The sequence below is a fragment of the Mirounga angustirostris genome, unplaced genomic scaffold (genome assembly GCF_029215605.1).
Source record: "Mirounga angustirostris isolate CCGP_5_RB_7025 unplaced genomic scaffold, mMirAng1.0.hap1 SCAF_16, whole genome shotgun sequence".
NCBI lineage: Eukaryota > Metazoa > Chordata > Mammalia > Carnivora > Phocidae > Mirounga > Mirounga angustirostris.
This window is the reverse complement of record NW_026991724.1, coordinates 35,449,494-35,462,986: the sequence shown is the minus strand read 5'-3', so window position 1 is coordinate 35,462,986 and position 13,493 is coordinate 35,449,494. Positions and strand designations below refer to the sequence as shown.

At 36.1% G+C, this 13,493-nt stretch overlaps 1 protein-coding gene across 6 annotated transcripts in view; it reads left to right on the top strand.

Annotated features, from left to right (window-relative positions):
- Positions 1–13,493, top strand: part of PHKB (phosphorylase kinase regulatory subunit beta) — a 318,702-nt gene that overhangs the window by 161,264 nt on the left and 143,945 nt on the right. For all 6 annotated transcript variants that reach the window (XM_064580840.1, XM_064580837.1, XM_064580838.1 and 3 more), the window contains one exon: positions 10,411–10,474. In XM_064580840.1, the coding sequence (XP_064436910.1) occupies positions 10,411–10,474 (64 nt within the window). The remainder of the gene's footprint in view (positions 1–10,410; positions 10,475–13,493) is intronic.

Below are 13,493 nucleotides of genomic sequence, written 5' to 3'. Positions count from 1 at the left end.
TTTATGTTCTATTCTCTTGGCTTTTCCAATAAAGAAAGCCATCATTAAAATATCAGCTAAGTAACCATCATAACACCACTTAGTTTGAGAAGCTTTTAGTGTCCATTTTTTTCAATATAGTTCTTGTTATTTAAAGTTACTTCGTCTTTTTAAGTCATTTTGGATCTTCCAGTCACTGAGTTATGATAGAAGCAACTATTCATCCATTGTGCTTCATTTTATGAATTTTTACCCTACTAAACAATTCATGAACATCCATTACAACCTCATTTTTTGGATTCCATGGTGGGTTATAAATCACTTAGTCCAAACCCATCCTTTTTTCTAGCTTGATTTATGTAACAAATCACATTACTACAAGCTATATCCCAAGAAATGTTGCTTTTAGCCCTTTTAAATGAATGTTGAGGTAACACCTTGCAAGAATCAAATTGGTGTATATTCTATTGGTAGTATTCCCCTAATATTAATTTATTCATTGGCTAATCATAGACTAACTTAATTTTCTGAGAGTGTCTTGTGCCAGTAAAATATTTTTAATGCTTACAACATAATATATTCCATTTGCCAATAAAATATAAATCACATTAGGAATATGTTTGAGTTTCTAAATAGCTTGCTGTTGCCAGAGATTCAAATAACCAGTGGATAGTAAATTAACATATTTGTGAATTTCAAGTAAGTCCAATTATTTAATCAATTGCATTGGGAAAGCAGGTTAAAATGGAAAGAATTGAACATTTACTGTATTCTAGGCACAATGTTTCTTTTGTAATGGTTTATTAAGATAATTTCCAAATTCATCTCTTTAACTGTTTTTATGTACCATTGTTGAAGACAGAACCTTGGGCTGGCTACATTATGTATTTCCTTTAGTATAGACTTTCTTTTGTATTTGCCTTTTGATTAGGTTATTTTCTCTCCATTCTCAAAATTCTGCAAACAATCTTTTTTTTTTTTTTTAAGATTTATTCTATTTTTGAGAGAGCGAGAATGAGAGAGAGAGTACATGAGAGGGAGGAGGGTCAGAGGGAGAAGCAGACTCCCCGCCGAGCAGGGAGCCCGATGCGGGACTCGATCCAGGGACTCCAGGATCATGACCTGAGCCGAAGGCAGTCGCTCAACCAACTGAGCCACCCAGGCACCCTCTGCAAACAATCTTAATAACACATATACCTCACTATAAAGGGAAGTTTTCTGGTATTTAGTAAGGTTAGATGCATGTAGGTGTTTGTGCATTAAACCACCACATATTCCTCACTTGGACATTATTCCTTTAGGTTCCAGGCCTTGTCATTTCTCTAAAATGTCCTTGGATATGAAAAGAGACCACTGTCCTTGTCTTGAGTACTCTAGCACTACCATGTGAAATATTACAGAATTTGTTTAAAATATGGAAGCATTAAGTACTTACTTTGCTGGTGGTGAAATGCTAGGCTGCAGATTTGAGTAAGTAGGACAATATATTAAACCCAGATTATTGGCTCAATTGTTCTTGAAAACCAGGGTAAAATGGTCAGCATAGATTCTAGTGAAGACATACAAAAATGTGAAGATTTCCTGTGATCAGTGTAATCTATATGAAAAGTCCAACTGTCTTTTTGCAGAATTTGACAAGCTGATCATAAAATTCATATGGAAATGCAAGGGACTCAGAATAGCCAAAACAGCCCAGAGAAAGAATAAAGTTGGGTTCACACTTTCCATTTTCAAAATTTACTACAGTACTATGCGTATTATATGTAGAATAATATGCTACAATAATTAAATAGTGTGATATTGGCTTAAGAACAGATATAGAGATCAGTAGAATAGAATTGACAATCCAGAAATAAGTCCATACATTTATGGTAGTTGATTTTGATGAAGGTGTAAAGACGGTTCAATAGAAAAAGGATAGTTTTTTTCAACAAATGGTGCTGGGGCAACTGGATATCTACATGCAAAAGAATGAATTTGGATCCCTACTTCACACCATATATAAAAACTAATTGGAAATGGATCAAAGACTTGTATGTAAGAGCTTAAAACTAAAAAACTCTTAGAAGAAAACATAGTTGCAAATCATTGTGACCTTGGATTAGACAAGATCACACTTTAGATGTAACATCTAAAGCACATGCAACCAACAACAACAAAAAGGGTCTCTACAGGGTTTTGTGTGAACAAAATGAATGCCCAGTAGTACAGTTGGCAGGTAGTTGCTGTTTAGATTTCAAAAAAACTGCAAGACTGTTTGCCAGAGTCCTGAATCATTTTACTTTCCTACCAGCAATGTATGAGCAATACAGTTTGCATCTTTGCCAGCATTTGGTGTTACCATTATTTTTTATTTTAGGTACTCTGATTGGTTTATAGTGGTATCTCATTGTGGTTTTAATTTGCATTTCCTAGTGGATAATGAATGATGTTGGAACTTTTCATCTGCTTATTTGCTATCTGTAAATTCTCTTCAGTGAAGTGACTCTTCATGTTTTTGGCTCATTTTTACTTGGGTTTTTTTTTTTTTTATTGTTGATTTCTTGATAGTTGTTAATACTAAATACCAGTCCTTTGTCAGATACGTGTTTTGCAAATATATTGTCCCTGTCTATAGCTTGTCTTTGTATCCTCTTAACAGAATCTGTCACAGAGCAAAAAAATTTTAATTTTGGTGAAATTCAGTTTATCAGTTTTTCCTTTTATGGGTTGTACCTTTGGTATAAAGTCAGATAACTTTTTGCCTAACCCTGGATCCTTAAGATTTTCTTCAACAACTTGTTTTCCAAAAGTTGTATACTTTTATGTTTTATATTTAATTTTATGATTCATTTTGCATTAATCTTGTATAACGTTTGATGAGAGTAAGGTTGAAGTTCTTATTCCTTTTTTCTTTTTTACCTAAGAATGTCCAGTTGTTCCAGCATCATTTGCATTTGTTAAAAAAACTATCATTCCTCCATTGAAATGCCTTTGTGCTCTTGTTAAAAATAAAGTGGGCATATTTGTATCAGTCTGTTTCTGGGTTCTGTGTGTTTATCCCTCCACCAATACTACACAGACTTGATGTGCTTGTGATTTTTCTTCTTTAGCCTGTTAATATTATGGTGGATTATATTGATTTTTGATTACTGAACCTGCCCTGTATCCCTGGAATCAACTCTACTTGGTCAGTTATGGTGATAATTCATTTTATATGTCGCTAAATTCTATTTGGTAATTTTTTGAAAAGGATTTAATATATATATGGATGAGGGATATTGGTGTATAGTTGTTTTTTGTGTATTGTCTTTGTCTGGTTTTGGTATCAAGGTAATGCTAACTTCATGAAATAAAACCCAAAGTACTTTCTCTCCTGTTTATTGGAAGAGTTTATGTAGAATTGGTGTTAACTTTTTTTAAATGTTTGATAAAATTCTCTAATCAAATCATCTAGGCTTGGAGATTTATTTATTTATTTTTGGCCATTTTAAAGTTATGGATTAAATATCCTTAAAAGTTATAGGGCTATTCAAATGATTTATTTTATATTGGGTAAGTAGTGGTAGTTAGTGCTTTTCTAGGAATTGATTCATTTTTTTCTAAGTTGTCAAATTTATGTATGTAGAATTATTTGTAGTGTTTTCTTATTACCCTTTTGATGTCTACTATGTCAGTAATGATATTTCCTTTTTTATTCCTAATATTGGTCATTACTGTCTTTTGTTTTATTTCTTTGACAGCCCTGCTAGTGGTTTATCAACTTTTCATTAGCTTTTCAAAGATCAGTTGTTTCATTGATTTTCTGTTATTTTCTGTTTTTATTTTTTTAATTTAAAAAAATTTTTTTATTATGTTAATCACCATACATTACATCATTAGTTTTTGATGTAGTGTTCCATGATTCATTGTTTGCGTATAACACCCAGTGCTCCATAAAGTACTTGCCCTCTTTAATACCCATCACCAGGCTAACCCATCCTCCCACCCCCCTCCCCTCTGGAACCCTCAGTTTGTTTCTCAGATTCCATAGTCTCTCATGGTTCGTCTCCTCCTCCGATTCCCCCCCCCCTTCATTTTTCCCTTCCTGCTATCTTCTTCTTTTTTTTTTTTAACATATAATGTATTATTTGTTTCAGAGGTACAGGTCTGTGATACAACAGTCTTACACAATTCACAGCGCTCACCATAGCACGTACCCTCCCCAGTGTCTATCATCCAGCCACCCCATCCCTCCCACCCCCCACCACTCCAGTGATCCTCAGTTTGTCTCCTGAGATTAAGAATTCCTCCTATCAGTGAGGGCATATGATACATGTCTTTCTTTGATTGACTTATTTCACTCAGCGTAATACCCTCCAGTTCCATCCACATCGTTGCAAATGGCAAGATCTCATTCCTTTTGATGGCTGCATAATATTCCATTGTATATATATACCACATCTTCTTTATCCATTCATCTGTTGATGGACATCTTGGCTCTTTCCACAGTTTGGCTATTGTGGACATTGCTGCTATAAACATCGGGGTGCACGTACCCCTTTGGATCCCTACATTTGTATCTTTGGGGTAAATACCCAGTAGTGTAAAAATAGAGCTACTATACGACCCAGCAATTGTTATTTTCTGTTTTTAATGTCATTGATTTCTGCTCTTATCTATCTATATTTTTCTGTTTGCTTTGAGTTTATTTTGCTCTTTTTCCAGGTTCTTTATGTTGGAGCTTAGATAATTGATTTGAGGCTTTTTTTCTTTTTTCTAGGATATGCATTTAGTGTTATAAATTTCTCTCTCAGCATTGCTTTAGCTGTGCTACACAAGCTTTGATGTTATATTTTCCTTTTTATGTTAAGTATATTTTTTTATTTTCACCTGATACTTCCTCTTTGACCCATGTGGATTTTGTAGATGGGCATGTATTGTTTTGTTACAAGTGTTGGTAGATTTTCTTGTTGTCTTTCTGTTGTTGATCCTAGTTTGATGCCATTTTAGTCAGAGAACATGTTATGATTTCAGTTCTTTTATATTTTTGAGGTCTTATTTATGGCTAAGATATGATCTTAGTGTATGTTGATTGGCACTTGAAAAAAAGTTGTACTCAATTCGTATTATGTAGATTTTTATTAGTCAGCTTGAGCTATCGGTAGCTTAAAGAATAGGAATTTATTTATTATAGTTCTGGAGACTAGAAAGTCCAAGAGCAAGACCAAAGTGCCACCTAATTTGATTCTCTAGTGAGGACTGTCTTTCTGGTTTACAGATAGTTACCTTCTTACTATGTCCTCTCATGGGCAAGAGGGAGAGAGAAAGGAAGATCTCTGATATCTCTTCTTATAGGGATACTAATGCCATCATGAAGGCCACACTCTGATGATCTAATCTAAACCAGATTACCTTCTAAAGGCCTCATATTCAAATATATAAAACTGGAGGTTGGGGCTTCAGTGTATGTGTATTTGGGGGACATAATTTGGTCCACAGCAGGAATGTTATAAAAATATTGATTAGATTCTGCTGGCTAATGGTTCTTCTATATCCTTTCAAATTTTATGCCTAGTCTTTCTACTAATTGTTGAGAAAGGAATATTGAGTCTCCAACTATAATTGTGGTTTTGTCTGTTTGTCCTTTTAGTTCTATCAATTTTGCTTCACATATTGTGCAGCTCTTTTATTTGGTGCATGTACATTTAAGAATGCAATGTCTTGGGGCGCCTTGGTGGCTCAGTCGTTAAGCGTCTGCCTTCGGCTCAGGTCATGATCCCAGGGTCCTGGGATCGAGCCCGACATGGGGCTCCGTGTTCAGCGGGAAGCCTGTTTCTCCCTCTCCCACTCTCCCTGCTTGTGTTCCCTCTCTCACCGTGTCTCTCTCTGTCAAATAAATAAATAAATAAATATTTTAAAAAACCTCTGAAACAAATAATGCAATATATGTTAAGAAAAAAAAAAGAAGAAGGTAGCAGGAGGGGAAGAATGAAGGGGGGGAAATCGGAGGAGGAGACGAACCATGAGAGACGATGGACTCTGAAAAACAAACTGAGGGTTCTAGAGGGGATGGGGGTGGGAGGATGGGTTAGCCTGGTGATGGGTATTGAGGAGGGCACGTTCTGCATGGAGCACTGGGTGTTATGCACAAACAATGAATCATGGAACACTACATCTAAAACTAATGACGTAATGTATGGGGATTAACATAACAATAAAAAATTAAAAAAAAAAGATTGCTCTATCTTCTTGGTGAATTGACCATTTAATCATTATATAATATCACTCTCAGTCTCCAGTAATTTTCATTGCTCTGCTGTCTACTTTATCTTTATTAAATAGTCACTCTTGCTTTTTGAAATTAATGTTTGCATGATATTTCTTTTTTTATCCTTTTACTTTCAGTCTGCTTATATTGTTACATTTGAATTGAGCTTCTTATTGGATGATATATAATTGGGTCCTGGTTATTTTTGTTTTTTGATCTTTTTTAAGATTTTATTTTTTTATTTGAGAGAGAGCACAAGCAAGCACAAGTAGGGGGAGGGACAGAAAGAGAGGGAGAAGCAGACTTCCTGCTGAGCAGGGAGCCCGATGTGGGGGTTCAGTCCCAGGGGCCTGAACTGAAGGCAGATGCTTAACCAGCTGAGCCACTCAGGCACCCCGGGTCATATTTTTAAATCAACTCTGCCAGTTTTTCTTTTAATTGATATAGTTAGATCCTACTGATATGTTTGGGGTTAAGTCTGCCATTTTATTTGTTTTGTGTATATTCTCTCTGTTTTTCATTTCTCTCTTTTTCTTTTTCTACCTTCCTGTGGGTTCTTGAACATTTTTTAGAGTTCCATTTTGATATATGTATATTGGATTTGAATGTATCTTTTTGTGTAGTTTTTTAGTGGTTGCTGTAGATATTACATTATTTATACACAACAGGTCAGCTTATTGATGTCATCATTGTACCAGTTGGAGGGAAGTAGAGAATTACCCTTGCCCATCTATAATAGAATTATCTTAAATATTTCTTCCCCATACATTTAGAACCAGTTTTACAACTTTTGCTGTAACTATTACACATAATTTATAAAATGTAAGAGGAGAAGAAAAACCTGTTATATTTATCCATATTTTTGCTTACCATATTCTTTCTTCCTTTTTGATTGTTCCAAGGTTGTTGTTTTCTTTCCCTCTTTCGTCCTATCATTTCCTTTCTGTTTTGAGAACTTATTTTAGTCACACTTTTAGAGTAGATCTGCTGGTGACAGATCTCTTATTTTTCTTTTATCTGAGAATGTCTTGCTCAGCTAGATAGGTAAATTGATAGATGATAGATAAAAGAATGTGTTTACACATGTAAAATTCTGGGTTGACAGTTCTTTTCTTTTAGTGCTTGAAAACTTTCATGCCACATCTTTTTAGCCTTCATGGTTTCTTATAAGTCACTCTTATTCATTTGTTTTTCCTTCTATAGGTCAGGTGTTTTTTTCTGACTACTTTCAAGATTTTTTTTTACAAGATTTTTTATTTTTAACTAATCTCCACATCCAACCTGGGGCTTAAAATCATGACCCTGAGCTCACTCCACCCCCTGAGCCAACCAGGTGCCTCTTTTTTAAGATTTTTAATTTGTATTAGTTTTCAAAACTTATGATGTGTCCTAGCATGGATATTTTTATTTTATTCTGTTTGCGTTAGCTGCTTGAATCTGTAGCTTTTGTCTTTTGCTAATTGGGAAGTTCTCTACCATTATTTCAAGTACTTTTTTTTAGCCCTGCCCTCTTTCTCCTCTCCTTCATGGAGTCCAGTGACATGAATGTTAGATGTCCCACAGGCCCCTGAGGCTCTCTTCATTTTTTTTTTAACAGTCTGTTTTCTCTCTTTTGCTCAGATTGGATAATTTTTATTATTTTATCTTGTAATATAGTTATTTTTTCTTCTGTCTTTTCCATTCTGCCATCAATCCTGTCTATGGAGCTTTTTTCTTTGATTATTGTATTTTTCAATTCTAACAGTTTTGCTGAGACTATCCATTTCTTAGCTGAGGCTTTCTATCTTTTCATATGTTTCACTCATATTCATAATTGCTCAATGAAGCATTTTTATCATGGCTGCTTTAAAATTTTGTCCCATAATTCTAACATCTTTTTCATTTCAGTGTTAGGATTTATTGATTGTCTTTTTCATTCAGCTGGAGATCTTTCTGTTTTTAGATATGATGAGTGATTTTTTTTATTGAGACATGGACATTTAGGTATTATATTATAAGGCCCTGAATCTTTTTTTTTAACTTTTTACTTTAACTGTATTTTATTGATACCACTCTGGTAGGGGCAGGGGACGGGAGCATCACTGTTATTGCCAGGTGAGAATGTATTGCCGGGTTTTTTGTTGACACCCAAGATGGAGTTTCTTTGTTACTTCTGGGTCTGGGTGGGATGTATATTTCCCCGGTAGGCCTCCACTGATAACCTCCCTAGCTGGAAAGGATAGGAATGCTTCATTACTTATTCCCAGTTGGCCTCCACTTACATGGTAGGGAAAGGGTGTAGTCTCCTTACAGCTGGGCATTAGTGAAAGTCCTGACTGTCCATTGGACCTCCCCTGATGCCATCCCAGCAGGACAAGGAGGTTCATTTCAATACTGATGGGTAGGAGTGGAAATCTAGGCTCTCCGTGTGATCTTCACAGTATGAGGAGGGGAGACTTCTTACCACCCATTGGGAATGAAAGGTCTTGGCTTCCTCCTTGGACTTTTGTGACACCGTCATAGCCGGGAGGATTGGTGAATGGGTATGGTCCCTCATTATAGACTCTGGAATGTAAAAGTCTAGGTTTTCCACTCAGCCTTTATAAGACTACGTGGGGCTAAGGCCACAGTTTTTTTCTGAATGGTTTTTGTCTAAAAATTTTCTGTTTTGCTAGGCTGCCCTTTTCCTGGTCCTTTGGCTAGAAAGAGCAGGCTTTTGTTGGGGCTTTTTGTGTATGCACCTACTGGCATTCCTAGTTGTTGGCTTCTTTATCTTTAAGTCTGTTATATATGAGGCAAAAAGGAAACTCAGAGTGTTTACCACGGTGTTGTTCCTAGAATCTTGAGGTTCTTAGCCAGTCTGCCTTATTTCCATTTTCTGAGCCTTTTTATGTTGCTTACATAGTGTCCAAGGTTTTTAGTTATATTTAGTGAGAGGCATTTGGGAAAGTTATGTCTATTCCACCTTTCCATCCATGTATTTCAAAATAAATTTCCCACCTTTTTCCATTCTTTCAGAATAAGTTTCCCTCTTCTGTAATAAAAGTAGTGCTTACGATGACATGAATAACTCAGAACAGTGGTTCTCAAATTTAAAGCACATTCAAGCACCTAGAGGGCTTTTAACACTGATTGTCGGATCCCACTCCCAGAGAGGAGTGAGAACTGGCATTTCTAGTAAGTTCCCAGGGAATGCTGCTGCTCTGGGGACCACACTTTTGTAATGACTGCTTTAAAGAAATGCTTGATTCTTTAAAGAAATGATGATAGACCATGATTTTCAAAAGATATTAATGGCACATGCAGTTGCTTTAAGTAAAAACAAAAAGATTGTGATAAGTATAATAAACTAGATATTTGATCTAAAATATTTAAAGGTTATATTTAAAGGTTGACATTTATAAGATGACAGTGTCACACTTTTTTTCAGATTTTATTTTATTTTAAAGATTTTATTTATTTGTCAGAGAGAGAGAGAGAGAGAAGCACAAGCATGGGGAGTGGCAGGCAGAGGGAGAAGCAGGCTCCCTGCTGAGCAAGGGTTCCGATGCGGGACTTGATCCCAGGACCCTGGGATCATGACCTGAGCCGAAGGCAGACACTTAACCGACTGAGGCACCCAGTGTCCCAACAGTGTCACATTTTTAATGAAATTGAGATCTTCCCATTTTTCAGCACTATTGTATATGGCATTTGAGCGGCCAAAGGAGTACACATTTTATACAAAGAGAAGCATATGGCAAAAAATGAGAGGTGTGGTGATCAGTTGTTCTTTGAGTATAAAATAATGCCTATTTCATTGGACCCTAAGCTAAGAATGTCAGGAAAGCTCTGTTAAATTGATCTGAAGTAAAGATGCCCAACCTGGTTATTACTGAGTACATGTCATCATAATAACACCTTCCTCTAAAGTTCATCTTTTTTTTTTTGCCTTGAGTTACTGAATATAAATGATACTGGGATTAAAATTACTCCCATCAATAGTATGACCATTTGTCTAGATCAAGGTGAACTTAGAAATATTTTTCCCAAAAGATCACTAACCATAAAAAAGAAAAATTAAAATAGTGAAATGTCAGATTAAAGTCTCTTACACATTATTTTTCTCATGGAAGTTGTTATAAGTGTTAATAAAAAAACTTGCTTGTGAATATTCATTAGATAATGGTTCTTATTTTGTAGCCAGACATCAGAATTCTAAAGTATTTCCTTTTCTCTTTTAGCTCTGTTGGCTTAGCAAAAGCAGCTCTAGAAGCAATTAATGGATTCAACCTCTTTGGCAACCAGGTAAAAAAAAAAACACAACAGGAATATCAACAACGAACTGATTATTTTGTTGAATTGCATGATTAATTAATTTGGCCATTCATTTATGAAGTCATTCCTTATGATCAAAGAATGTCTGAAATTTATGTAGCAGCTCATAGTTGACCAACCTTTCCTTTGAGTAAATTTGCCAGTTAAATTATATTTTTCTAACTAAAAAAGCATTGCTTAATTTAAAAATAGCTTTTGATAAAGAATTCTCATTTTCTTTGTTCAGTAGCTTTTCCCTCAAGTCTCTTGTTGAACTTTCACATTTTTATTTCTCTCTCCCTCTTTTTTTTTTTAAGTAAACTCTAGGGGTGCCTGGGTGGCTCAGTCATTGGGCATCTGCCTTTGGCTCAGTTCATGATCCCGGGGTCCTGGGATCCAGCCCCGCATCGGGCTCCCTGCTCAGCGGGAGGCCTTCTTCTCCCTCTCCCACTCCCCCTGCTTGTGTTTCTGTTCTCACTCTCTCTCAAATAAATAAATAAAATCTTAAAAAAAAAAAATATATATATATATATATTTATATTACTTTATATATATATATATAAATATATATATATAAAGTAAACTCTATGCCCATCATGGGGCTTGAACTAACAACCCCAAGATCAAGAATTGCATGCTTTACCAACTGAGCCAGCCAAGCACTCTGTTTTCACATTTTTAAATATTCCTGACATTACAAACCATATATTTTCTGTGTCAGTTCCCATGTTGATTTCAATTTAATGTATATCAATGTGTATCTCATGCAGAGGGGAATTTGTGTAATATGTGCAGCCAAAGAATTAGAAACTTTGATCCTAGCTTAACCCTCAGCTACCTGTAATTTTATGTCTAAATCTCTTTTTCTTTGAGATAAAAAGGAAACCCTGAGGGTTGCCTTAAATTTTCATAAGATGTTTAACGAGTTTCTGCACCTAATCAAGTGACCATGGACTGGGTTGTCAATGGAAGGCAATAATATGTAGGAATACAGGTTACTTTTCTGAATCAAAGAGTAGGCTAATTTTCTGTAGCAATTTTTGTGGATTTCTAAGATGGGAGGGTAAAGGAAGTTTCCAACTGATACTTGTAAATAACCCTAAGCTGTTAAAATGCTAAGTCAGTGAAGATAAATTTTAAGAACTTACGCAGATCTGCAAAATGTGGCATGGTTTCTATTATGGCAGTTATAATACTATGCACCTGAAGTCTTGAATTTAAGAAAGTTCAAGTTGGAGTATAGTAGCAAACTGCCTCTCTTCCCCTCCCTACATATACAAACTGTCCTTTCCTCTCACTCCAATTTCCTCTGGAGGATGGCTTCTGATTATATCCAGGACATGAAGAATGAAGAATAAGCATAGACATGAAGAGATCGGGAAGAGGGGAGCAGCACCTCATTCTGGTTCCCAAGAGGTGACTCTAAATCACCCACTCCCATACTCTTATTCTTCTCTCAAGACCTCTGGCTGGAGAAATGGAGGGATCAGAGCTTGTGGGGACTTAGGGGTTTTTGAGCCAATTGAAAATCATGAATATTAATATTAGACCTCTCCTGGAGAGTCTTCCTTCCTCTGGCACTGATTCCTTGGCTTGTATCAACATTTCCCTCTCCCAGGAAGAGTCAACATACTCAGGGAAATTCCACATGTATCTTTCAATGCTTTTCGTTTCCTTTTACCCCTTCCTCACTCAATAAATGTGTATATATTTATGAATGTGTGTGTGTAAATATAAATATGTAGAGAATATATATATGTGTGTGTGTATATATATATATATATATATATATATAATAAAATAGAGGGAGAGATAGATAAGTAGGGATTGATAGATAGGAAGGAAGGAAGGGAGGGTAATATGGCATAAAGGAATGATATTGTTTTGGGAGTCAGGAAACAGAATCACTGTATGCTCCGTACTCCCACTAGTGAGTTCTGTAACTTTGGCTATTTACCTGTGTCTCAGCTTCCTCATCTGAAAAGGTAGAGGTAATGATACTAGGACCTAACAGAGAAGGTTTTCATACAATTAAAAAACAGTTAGCACAGTGCTTGGCAAAGATTAAACCCTCAGTAAGTGTTATCTCTTGTTACCATTAATGAATTACTGGTAATCCTAAAGAAAGGAAATGAAGAGATTGGACTGGAAAATCTCTAGAGAGTATCTCAAAGAGATGGAGAAGAGTCATGGACTAAACCAGTAATGTTACAGCAACAGTCTGGAAAGATGCAGGTCTTGCTCTTCTGTTCTCCATGGCCTACCAGATAGTAGCTGAGTGGAGTTGTGTGTTTAGTGAAGTAGTGGTCAGCTCTTTTTTGCAGCTGTGCCATCTCCTTTGATGTACTGGAATCTTAGCACATGTAGCTTATGTATCTGGTATATACCCCCTCCACCTATCTAGATACCCACACACATAATGGCACCTTTCCCAACTCCTTATCTCTCAGGGCTCTACCTTCAGCCTGCTTTTCCCAGAAAGCTCTCATAGAGCTCTTAGCCATAACTCTAAAAGCACTGAATTGATTTTTTTTTAAGTTTTTTTTTTTTTAAGATTTTATTTATTTGACAGAGAGAGAGACACAGCGAGAGAGGGAACACAAGCAGGGGGAGTGGGAGAGGGAGAAGCAGGCTTCCCGCCGAGCAGGGAGCCCGATGTGGGGCTTGATCCCAGGACCCTGGGATCATGACCTGAGCCGAAGGCAGACGCTTAACAACTGAGCCACCCAGGCGCCCCTGAATTGATTTTTTATGCATTCTGATTTTGAGTTATAAGTATATTGCCGGTATTGTTACCCAGCCATAATTTCTCAATCTTGGCTGTGCATTGGAATTATTTGAGGAACTTAAAAAACAATACTGATGCATGGGCTCTAGTCCTAAAGATTCTGATTGAATTGGTCTGGGGGAGGCCTTGGTGTTGAAGTTTTCCTGTACTGCCCAGGAATTCTAATTTGCAGCCAAGGATGAGAACAACTGCTCTAAGCAGAGTTCATATATTTTTTTAAAA